The sequence below is a fragment of the Truncatella angustata genome (genome assembly GCF_020726525.1).
Source record: "Truncatella angustata strain MPI-SDFR-AT-0073 chromosome Unknown BKA67scaffold_4, whole genome shotgun sequence".
Taxonomy (NCBI): Eukaryota; Fungi; Ascomycota; class Sordariomycetes; order Amphisphaeriales; family Sporocadaceae; genus Truncatella; species Truncatella angustata.
Window position 1 is genome coordinate 3,300,449 of NW_025763384.1, and position 10,581 is coordinate 3,311,029.

A 10,581-nucleotide genomic window follows, 5' to 3' on the forward strand; every position below is an offset into this window, starting at 1 on the left:
GGAATACTGTGGTAGATGCGACATCACAGTTCGATCCAAACCTCACCAATCTTCGGAAATTAGTGACTGCTACACCGGCATCATCAAGTCCGACGGCCACACCGACTTGTTCAGCTTATTTGCATAACCCAGGACGGGCCACTGGAAACGACAGACGCTCCGAGAATCGTACCATATTCTTCGGAATGCAAGTATTCGTTGAGTCAACCCCGCCCAGGTCTCCCTGTGCGGTGGAGTATTATAGTGTAAGACGAATCGCACGTGGTATCCGTCTACCAGAGTACTACTAAGACTGACATAAGTGAAGCTCAGGGATTCCGGTGCCATTGATGACCGCAGAAATCCATAGTACTGATGTGATGTTGTATCCTTGGATGCGCCGATGTGCGTAGTCGTTGGTGTGATGTAACGTTGAATATAGTGTGCTTGTCATCTTCTCCCTACTAAATCCGAGCCGTTAGTTGCTGACTTCTGTTAGGGTATTTGGGCTTGATTCAAAAATCCAATCGCTGTAGAGGCCCTCTATAACTCTCGACACATTCCACCAACGATACGTGAATAATCATCGTGGTTTCTAGCGGGTCTCGCAAGCTGTTCATTCGGGAGTGAACTAATTAGCCCGGGCTGTTGAAGCGCAAGCTGAACGAAATCGCAGGTCTTTGCAGGATTAAAGTTTCAGCCCGAGGACTAGTCAGAGGCTTATGGTCTGTTACCGCTGACCAGGAACGTTGTAAGGGGGCCATGCGTCACTGTGCTCGTCCGGAAATTATGGCAGTAGGCTGCTTTAGGAACGTCATTTATACTTCTTAACAACTCTTCCATTATCGATGCCAGTGGCTATCCAAATATGTCACTAGGAGAGCACCGACTATCTCCTTTACATCTCTTTAATCAAGGTGAAATAGGCTATGCTCTTGAGTCAATATCCGCATCTTCGGCATTTATTGTGACCCATATCTCATCATTATAGCCTGATTAGTTATAGAATCTGGTTAAATGAATCACGCTATATATCAGTGTTACATCCTCAAGAATCTCTCTGGGACCATGTTTTGATGGACGTGTTGGTGGTATGTCTGAATGATGTATTTGAACGGCGTTGATGAACCCCGACAGTTGGTGCAATCCTCATGGATTTGACCCTTCGAAACTGTTCGATTCGAGTTGTGCCGATTCCAAAACTAAGCACGGAGTAAACAATAACTGCGGGTAGACTATCTAGTAGAATCGTCACAAAAGTTCAAGGTTTACTGATAACAAGAGCGGTCTTTGTACATATAATTTCTATTGTGCGACCGTAAACTGGGGTTTGAGAGGATGCTGCCTCCCCATAACTAGAATTACACAAAACACTACATGGTCTTGCCCAACCGATGTCAAAGAGCATGTACCATGTTCCACTAAACACTATAGGCTGCGTCTGGGAATTCGCAGCCTTGCTCGGCAACTCATTGGGCTCATATGGTACCGGGCTATGTACTACAGGAAGAATGGGCATAGTTTGACCATTATCGTTCCTGTAGACTGACACAAGATTAGGCACTGTAGGCCGACAAGATCCATGGAATTGCTCTTTTTAGAGTTTGACATGTTTGAGAAGATGATGGAGTCGGCTAGAGTCGTTCGAATGCCAAACAATTGCAAATTTTCCGAGGCTACGGCAGGTGGGCGAGCATGAGACGTGTATGTCTGTCTAAATTGGAAAGGCTGCAAGTTTCAGATACGATGAAGGTCGTTCAATTCTTGCGTTGTATGGGGAAGCTTAGATTTGTTGCGGCTCATCTGACAAGGTTCCGCGCACTCGGGGGAAGACTTTTCCGAAGCCATAGATCGATGCAACTGCAGAGTTGCTAGAAACCTCATCACAAGGAGCGTTGCTGATGGTGACGTAGACGAGCACTCTTCTTCGCCCATCCACAGTCATTCACCTGTTTTCCTATGAGCATACTGGAACATGTTTGATCTACCAAGTCCACACATTCATGGTCGCTGTAACTGCATATCATAGTCTTACCCATGTCCCATGAATTCTCCGGTTCGAGACGTCGTAGTAATCCCTTTACTTTTCGTACATCCAATGAGACCACGAAAAGAATTGGCTTGAAATCGACAGAGAATACACCCATTTTCCTCGCTTCACGACTAGATAATCCTAAGTTGGTATTGAGCTTAATAGTAGCTTGACTAAGTGTCACTAATTTAATAGATTGTTTCGACCTCACTACTTGCATGGAGATGATATAAAAAGCAACTCAATATCCACTGATTTGTCAACTTAACCAGTGGCCAAACCATCCCCCACTATTTTCAAGCGAGCGCCACTAAGAAGCACTGACCCTTGAATCAGGATGCCTTCGCATTCGCTGACATCATGCAAAGAGGTGGGTTTTAGTTCTGCACATGTCCAGGCCAACAGAAACCTGCCGAACTTACGTATTCCCCTGGAGTGGTGCCGATCGAGCTCTAAGTGTTCAATATCAATACAGATGTGTTGGCACCCGTAATCTTGGTTAGAAACATGGCAAGCCCCGCTAAGAAGCGGAAGCTGAACAAGGACGCCAAACAAGCTTCACTGCCTTCCAGAGGACTTGAGTACTTCTTCACAAAACAAAAGCAGAATGGGAATGATGCGACTGCTTCAAAGACGGAGGCTAGCACGGTGGACGCTGGGCAAGATCATCAGATGACGGATGAGGAATTTGCCAGGAAACTACAGGATGAATGGAACCAAGAAGCTACAACAGCGGAAGAGAAAAGAACATCACCGCATCATGCACTGGTGCAAAATAACGGGGCCCAGGAGAATTATGACGAGCCTAAAGTAACCACAGATGCCGTGACGAAGCAATCAAGGTCGTCGCCCATACCAGTGCCACTTCCAGCACCACTTCCTGCAACGACAGACGCAAAAGGCAAGGGCAAGGGCACATTGTCATTACAATCCGCGGCGGCATCCGTTGACAGGGTTTCGGAGACGATACCCTTTGATCAGAGCCCTTTAACCTTCGATCCTAGCGAGTACGTGCCGCAACTTCAGGCGCATTGGGCAAGCGAGGACGGCAATGCCTCTTACGCGCTCCTGACGCGGTGCTTCATATTAATCAATAGCACAAGCAGCCGCATCAAGATCGTGGACACGCTGGTCAACTGCCTGAGGATGATAATCGAAGCTGATCCTGAAAGTCTCCTTCCAGCGGTGTGGCTGGCCACCAATTCCATCTCGCCGCCGTACGTCTCGCTCGAACTGGGGCTAGGGGGCTCGGCGATCTCCAAGGCGCTGAAGCAGGTCTGTGGGTTAGATAGCCGCTCGATGAAATCGTTGTTTGACAAATATGGCGATGCCGGAGATGTCGCATTTGAGGCGAAGAAGAAGCAGAGCTTCACTCTGCGGAAACCGAAGCCTCTGACCATCAAAGGCGTATACCAGGCGCTGGTGAAGATTGCGAACAGTCAGGGCCAGGGCAGTGCGGAAACCAAGCAGCGACTCGTGGATCGGTTGTTGCAGGATGCGCGGGGTGGCGAGGAGAGCAGGTTTGTGGTGCGGACATTGTGCCAGCACCTGAGGATAGGGGCGGTCAAGACGACGATGCTGATTGCGCTGTCAAGGGCTTTCCTTTTGTCGCGGCCAAGTGGCGCGGATTTCCCGCTCCGGTCTACGAAGGAGCTGGCAGCGCTCAAGAAAGAAGAGCTCGCAGAGGTCTGGAGCAAAGCCGCCGAGATTGTGAAAGCCTGTTTCGCAAGACGACCCAACTATGATGACCTGATCCCGGTTATGCTCGAAATTGGCGTCTGCGAGGAAATGCTGATAAGGTGCGGACTAACACTGCATATCCCTCTCAGACCAATGTTGGGTAGTATTACCAGGGATCTCTCAGAGATGCTCACGAAGCTCCAGGGTCGAGACTTTGCTTGTGAGTTCAAGTACGATGGCCAACGAGCACAGGTGCATTGCGACGAGGCGGGCAAGGTATCTATATTTTCGCGGCACCTAGAAGTCATGACAGACAAATACCCAGACTTAGTGGATCTTGTGCCGAAGATCCGCAGCGAAGGCGTCAGCAGTTTCATCATGGAAGGCGAAGTAGTAGCCGTGGACCGGCAAACCGGAGACCTGAAGAACTTCCAGACTCTAACCAACCGAGCGCGAAAAGATGTGGCCATCGGAAGCATCACTGTCGACGTGTGTCTGTTCGCGTTCGACCTGATGTACCTGAACGGGCAACCGTTGCTCAACAGGTCGTTTCGTGAGCGCCGGGATATGCTCAAGTCCCTGTTCACAGAAATCCCGCACCACTTCACCTGGGTCAAGTGTCTAGATGCCACGTCACAGGACTCGGAAGCGGTTCTCGACTTCTTCAAGCAGGCAACGGATACCAAGTGCGAGGGGATCATGGTCAAGATCCTGGATAACCTCCTGGACCTACCTGCCCCGGAGATAGACCCGCCCCCGGACATGCCCAAGAGCGAGCCCTCGACCCCGTCGAAATCCAAGACCCGGTCCAAGTCGGCGGGCAATACGACGACGGAAAAGAAGACGCGCCGCAAGCCCCTACTCGCCACCTACGAGCCGGACAAGCGGCTCGACTCCTGGCTCAAGGTCAAGAAGGACTACTCGTCATCCTTTGACACCATAGACCTTGTCCCCGTCGCGGCATGGCACGGACAAGGCCGCAAGGCCAAGTGGTGGTCGCCCATCCTGCTCGCGTGTCGCAACGAGGAGACGGGCCAATTGGAAGCTGTCTGTAAGTGCATGAGCGGGTTTACCGACGCGTTCTACAAAGCGAACCGGGCGAAATACAACGATGGATCCGGCGAGGGAAATGGCGAGGCAGACGACGGCCAAGAGGAGGAGGGGGACGGGGAAGATGCGCTGGATGACGGGGATGCTGAAGACGCGGAGCGGAAGCACAGGAATATCCGCAGGACGAAACCGAGTTTCGTCGAATACAGCGGACATCCGGATGTTTGGTTCGAGCCTCAGGAGGTCTGGGAGATGGCGTTTGCCGACATCACACTCTCGCCTACCTACACGGCGGCCATCGGATTGGTCAACCAGGACAGAGGCTTGAGTCTCCGGTTCCCGCGTTTTCTGAAGAAGCGGGAAGACAAAAGCATTGAGGAGGCTAGCACGAACGAATTTCTTGCCGGGCTGTTCCGGAAGCAGGAGGCAAAAGCGCCGGCACCGCCTTTGAAAGAGGAGGGCGACGAAGACGAAGAAGTGTAGCATGTCAAGCGTTGCACCACACCACGATAAGAGATTTAAATTATTAGATATCATAAATATACCCCAGACGGCGAGAGAAGTACGCCTCTACTCTTTCCAGGCCTTGTACACGATGCGGGCACCATACTTCTCGCCTTTCCTGACAAGCACCTGGCTCTTCCACTCATCGACGTTGATCGCATTCACAAAGCGACTGGGCTCGACACAAAAGCCACTCCGGGATCCCCTTGCTGGGACATTCTCAACAGCAGGCACGTCAATGTATTTGCCAGTGTAGAACTGGAAAGCAGGCTCCGTGCTGAGCACCTCGAGGTGGATCTTGGACTCGGGGTGGTGCGCAGAGACGAGCTTTGTCAAAGGCTGGTTTCTCGTGTCGAGGGGGCCAGAGCTGGGCGATGCTGAACCGTCGACCACGAAGCAGTCGTCGATATCGGGGTCTGTTGCGCCCAGCGTGAAAGTCTTGTCTGTGGCGACTTTAGAGAACACCTCGGGGCCTCCTGTTGGAATGCCGTCAGAGTCGACAGGTAGATAGGAAGGAGTGCAAAGTTGCACCACAGTCCCCTCAATCGTCTTGCCACCGGTCAGGTTGAAGTAGCTTGGGGTTTGTCAGTACGTGTATGTTCCACGATGCGGACCCGGTGGACAACTCACGAGTGGTTGGTCAAGTTGACAACCGTCTCCTCTGCGCCGCCGACCAGTTCAGCCTCGTACTCGATCCCGAGCACAACGACCTCCTTTCCAGCGACGTTTTGCGTGCCGGTCGTATAGATGACCTTGACCACGACCTCGCCAGGGAAACCCTCATCGCCATCCTTACTCGTCAGCTTGAACTCGACGCTCTCGCCGCCGTCGAGCCCATCCACGCCGGGGATCTGCCTAATACCGACGGGCTTGGGGCCCTCCCAGACCCTCTTGCCCCAGCCCTCGACGCCGCCGTGCAGGCTGTTGGGCGCGTTGTTCGCGGCGAGGGGGTAGCTCGAGCCGTTGAGGGAGTCGATCCTCGCGTTCTTGATGCGGTTGGCGACCCGGCCGATGGTCTCGCCAAAGTACGGGCCGTTGTGCGACACGTAGAGCTCCTGCGTCGGGAAGCCCTGGACGATGTTGACGCCGTCGACGACGAAGGACTGGATGATGGCGCCGAGTGGCAGGAGGGAGATCTCAGGCCCGCTAGACATGGTGGTTTTGGTTGTACGATAGCTAGGTAAGGTACAGTAGGTAGCTTCGGTAGGTAGGTAGGTAGCTAGATTAGTGGGTGGTATGCGGGGTAGGCCAAGTATGTAGGTTAGTTTGGAGAGTTGAACAACACGAACTGGTATCGTGGCGAACTGTATGTGTCTTTGCTTGTGGATTCAAGTAACAATCAAGTAGTCTGCTAATACTGATTGAGGAGGACACGAGAACGAAAAAGAAATAAGAAATAGAGAACCCTACCCTCACAGGATCACAGCAGATATTTGAGATGGATGTCGTACAGATTCAGGCTATTTACCAACATGTGGTGAAGCGCATGTCACTGTCCCACGCGATGGTGGGGTTTGGCGGGGTAATTGGAGAGCGATGATGTGCAGCGAGACGGTTTGCAATTCACCGGATCCTCCGCCGAATCCGTGGATTGCAGTGTATGTGCTTGGGGGCCACTTGGGATTGGGGCGTTTATAGGAATTATGCCAAGGCTAGTACCAAAGGTGCCCTGCTCCGAGCTGGAGAAATGGGATGTGTCATGCGCAGCTATGATCGAGAGGCTCCGCCAAACCTGTGATCCGCCATAAAAGATGATTTGAATTCATCTATATGTAGCAGATTGTCCATGCGGCTACAGCATATCATGTGATGTATGGCTTAGTGCGATGATCTCGGCTACATATCTTCATCATTAAAATCAAGCTCAAGCCGACCAGAACCTGCTGTGGGTTTGATACAGCTACAAGCACCGACTACCAGCTATCGGCAGCGAGGAAGATCGGATATCTTTCGTCGAACTATTTGAGCTTACAGGTCGATTTCTGAGCGAATTGAATTTGCTTCATCACGATATCTGTGATGTGCTTGTACGTACGATACGGAAACCATTGCCCGCGGGATTGGCGCCGCCACCGAACCTTACATTATTAGGCAAAAGTTGGACGAAGCTGCAGAAATATCAATCGTTCATCTCCTGAACGTACTCGTAGACCTCGATGCGCGACAAGCCAAGTGTTGCAGTCCTGCATATTCTCTCAGTTAACCGGGTGGGAAAAAAGAAAAAAGGAAAAAAGAAAAGAAAAGCGGTTGTTGGTTGGGCAATGGTAGTTGGCGATGACAGTCGCAGTTGCATATTGTAGTAAACCAACCAGCCATCCTCCTTCGTGGTCGCTACCAACCAATGGCGTGTGTTTCTTTGAACATCTGCACGGGACGGGGACTATTTTAAGGCAGGAGCCATGATCCAACACTATCGCCTTCTAGACTAAGCTTGGAACCTGTCTCAAAATCGAGCTCATACCTAAGCTGACTCTGCATTTCCACACACCCCATACACTCACACAATCAAATAATGAGGACTTTGGATTACTGAGTTGAAATACCGATCCCCAAAAGGTAACGACCTCGAAAACCACACAAAGCACCAAAGTGAAGTTGACCTTCTGTTTTCTTCTCTCCACTCTATCGACTGCTACAAATCATCACCATAAACGTTGTCGGCGGGATCTTATATCATCACGCATAACTCGGGGTACGCTATTATCTACCTGGACCCTGACGTACGGAGCCATCCGCTATGTCAGGCCCGTATTCACCAAAAGCAACTCCCAAGCGGAAGCGGGATGATATCATCAGCGAGACGCCCGCTTCGAAGTTATTTACAGCCTCAATCTTCACGTTTGAACCTCCTAGCTCGCAAGACTCAATTGAAGATGGCAGCAGTAGTCCTCGCACCAAGGTTGCTAACAAGTTTCGCGACCTTTCACTCGAGAGAGGTGGGGGCGGGGTTCAGGTCACATCGACGCCAGATGGCATCAACGGTCAACGGCCAGTAGCCCAGGAGCGCCCGAAGCGATTACCAGATCCCGTGATCTTTGGCTTTGGCGGCGGAACCCATGAGGTGGGCGGAAAAAATAACATGCAGCTGGACGGTGACGACAATGTCGCCCGGAAACGCCATAAATACATACAGTTCGAAGGGGACATATCTCCTGGCGCCAAGGGAGAAAGCAGTGCTCAGGCAGCCGAGCCCGTGGAGATTGACGAGAAAAGAACGCTCACTCTGGAGAGTGGCGTGGACCCGAGCTTGGTGAGAGTGGTTCGAAACGGATCTCTGGGCGGCCTGAAGAAATCCTATCCCTCAATTAATCGTTTGTCGGATTCGAGATCTCGTGGTCGTAGGCGGTCGGGCACACCGCCCCTTCATGCATCTAGGCGTAAGAGCACAGGGTCAATGGAGGAAGCACCGCCTGCCATCGTGGATCCTGTTCGCGCGGCATTGACCTGGCACGAGGACGAGATCACGGTCTACGACTCTGAAGACAAGGATGACGATGGCACAGGACTGAACGGAATCGGATTCAGGCCTACGCCTGCCATAGCATATCAGCGAGCACAGAAACGGAAGAAGCAGCTAGCCGAATACAAGAAGCGCGAGGAGACCGAGGCTAGAGCCCAGCGAAATCAACGGCGCCGAGATGCACTCGGTGGAGGGACAGAATTACAAAGACAGCATTCTGCGAGCCGCGTTCACTTCTCCGAAGCGGAACCTGAAAAGTTGGTCATGACTTAGAAACCAGGCAGTGTCCTGTAGCGCAGTGTCCTGTAAATTTATCAGCAATTTTGCAAGAGCAACCTGGTCAGTCATTAAGAGATTTCCACAATCTATTCCCAAGACGGCGGGGAGGGGTTCGAATTTGCAGCAGGGGAAACGCTCTTCAAGAGCTGTTTGACTTTCATGGTTATCTTTGAATTGCAAGGCTCCGTTCTGTGTGGAGGAAGACGGAGGCAGCAATCTATCATTTCAATTCCCTGTGCTAGATCTCAGGCCTTGCCAGATCGACGACAGGATGGTTTATACAATAATGGTACAAATGTCAAGCTCTCCACTGGTCGAACCGAACGACGAGGCACGAAATATTTTTTGGGACGTTTTTCTTCGTCTTTTTACCAGAATTTGTACCAGCTCCTTTGGGAGTCCAGCTTGGCCTTTTCTCGTGCCTCTGCTCTGAGACGAGCGACTTCGTCGGCCTTTGCCTTCTTCTCTGCCTGCTTTCGATCAATGACCTCTACTACCCTTGCCATGGCTTTGCGCTCTTCGTCTCTTTGGTACCGGCAGACCTCAAATTGTACGACGGAACCCAGCATGAAGGATGCGGCAGCCCAGTTGGCAGCCTTGGGTATCCGAGCTGTATTTTGGCCATGCCAGTTAGCGATGCGAGGGTGGTTGCTGGGTTTTCTGGGTGTGCGACTAACCTCCTGCGAGATATCGAACCATGCCCAGCACGAAACCCGAACCGATACCGGTCATGAAGCCCTCCCTGGCACATGGTATTTGGGTGACTTTGGAAAAGTCGTCGGACTTTATAGTCTTGATACCGTCCGAGATTGTCGGCCGCCTGTTGGGTTGTTGGTCGTCGGCGGGGGCGCGCGAGACGGTGCCGTCTCGATCTTCTGGCTTGGAGCCGTGAAATATCTCGTAGACCTGGGGTTTGTTGACATGGTCGGGGGGGTTGACCTCTCCCGGCGGAGGGCCTCGAGGCTGTGGGAGCGAGTTCCCCTGATCTTGTGGCATTGTGCTGTGTGGACTCGATGATCCGATACTGGTGGCGTGGCGGCTCCCAGCACCTGAAAATCCTCAAAGCGAGAGCAGCAGTGTCTCGTCTCCAGTAAAAAAGAGCTATGACGCCTGCGATGCTCCCGAAATCCCAATTGATGCTTCCCAGGGTGGGGGCTGGGGCACACCGTGCATCATCTTGTGCCTAACCTTGGACTAACCTAGGGTAATGTAGTTATTATGCAACAACTGGTACATTTGTACATTGGGCTTAGTCTAGGTTAGGTTAGTAGATTGGCGCAACTGCACGGTGACGGGGGTCGCGTACTATGTATGCAGTAAAGCCTAAGTAAGTTAGCTCTTTTTCCCTGTCTGTCAATTTACGCGCTCCCACGTCCATGTTCGCGTCAAACCGAGACGCCGGACGCGTCCTTTCAAAGTGTAAAGTAAGTTACTCGTGTTAGTGTTAGTGTTGGACTTCCCGGGTTTGGCATTTGATTTTGTACTGGCCATTCATACTACCACCACCAAAATAGTTGCCCTAAAGCCTCCCCAGAACTCCCAATCGACATTCGAGAGTCCCTCGAACCTCTCAATTCGTTTCTGTATAATTGTCCCG

General features: G+C 51.7%; 4 protein-coding genes across 4 annotated transcripts; 2 read left to right on the plus strand and 2 right to left on the minus strand.

The window, feature by feature from the left end:
- Positions 1-2,269: 2,269 nt before the first annotated feature.
- On the plus strand, positions 2,270-5,224 carry BKA67DRAFT_636897 (DNA ligase I; the record flags this gene model as incomplete). Its single annotated transcript, XM_046105682.1, has 2 exons — positions 2,270-2,381; positions 2,537-5,224. Exons 1-2 carry the CDS (start codon positions 2,349-2,351, stop codon positions 5,222-5,224), a joined length of 2,721 nt encoding a protein of 906 aa, XP_045958999.1. The 5' UTR covers positions 2,270-2,348.
- An 87-nt stretch (positions 5,225-5,311) lies between these two features.
- On the minus strand, positions 5,312-6,399 carry BKA67DRAFT_592732 (galactose mutarotase-like domain-containing protein; the record flags this gene model as incomplete). The annotated part of the gene is made up of 2 exons (XM_046104864.1): positions 5,312-5,819; positions 5,876-6,399. 2 exons carry the CDS (start codon positions 6,397-6,399, stop codon positions 5,312-5,314), a joined length of 1,032 nt encoding a protein of 343 aa, XP_045959000.1.
- Positions 6,400-7,982: 1,583 nt separating this feature from the next.
- BKA67DRAFT_659011 (uncharacterized protein) lies at positions 7,983-8,978 on the plus strand (the record flags this gene model as incomplete). Its single annotated transcript, XM_046107382.1, has 1 exon — positions 7,983-8,978. The coding sequence occupies one exon, from the start codon at positions 7,983-7,985 to the stop codon at positions 8,976-8,978; it is 996 nt and encodes a 331-aa protein (XP_045959001.1).
- Positions 8,979-9,352: 374 nt separating this feature from the next.
- BKA67DRAFT_659012 (uncharacterized protein) lies at positions 9,353-9,980 on the minus strand (the record flags this gene model as incomplete). Its single annotated transcript, XM_046107383.1, has 2 exons — positions 9,353-9,594; positions 9,662-9,980. The coding sequence occupies 2 exons, from the start codon at positions 9,978-9,980 to the stop codon at positions 9,353-9,355; spliced, it is 561 nt and encodes a 186-aa protein (XP_045959002.1).
- Positions 9,981-10,581: the final 601 nt, after the last annotated feature.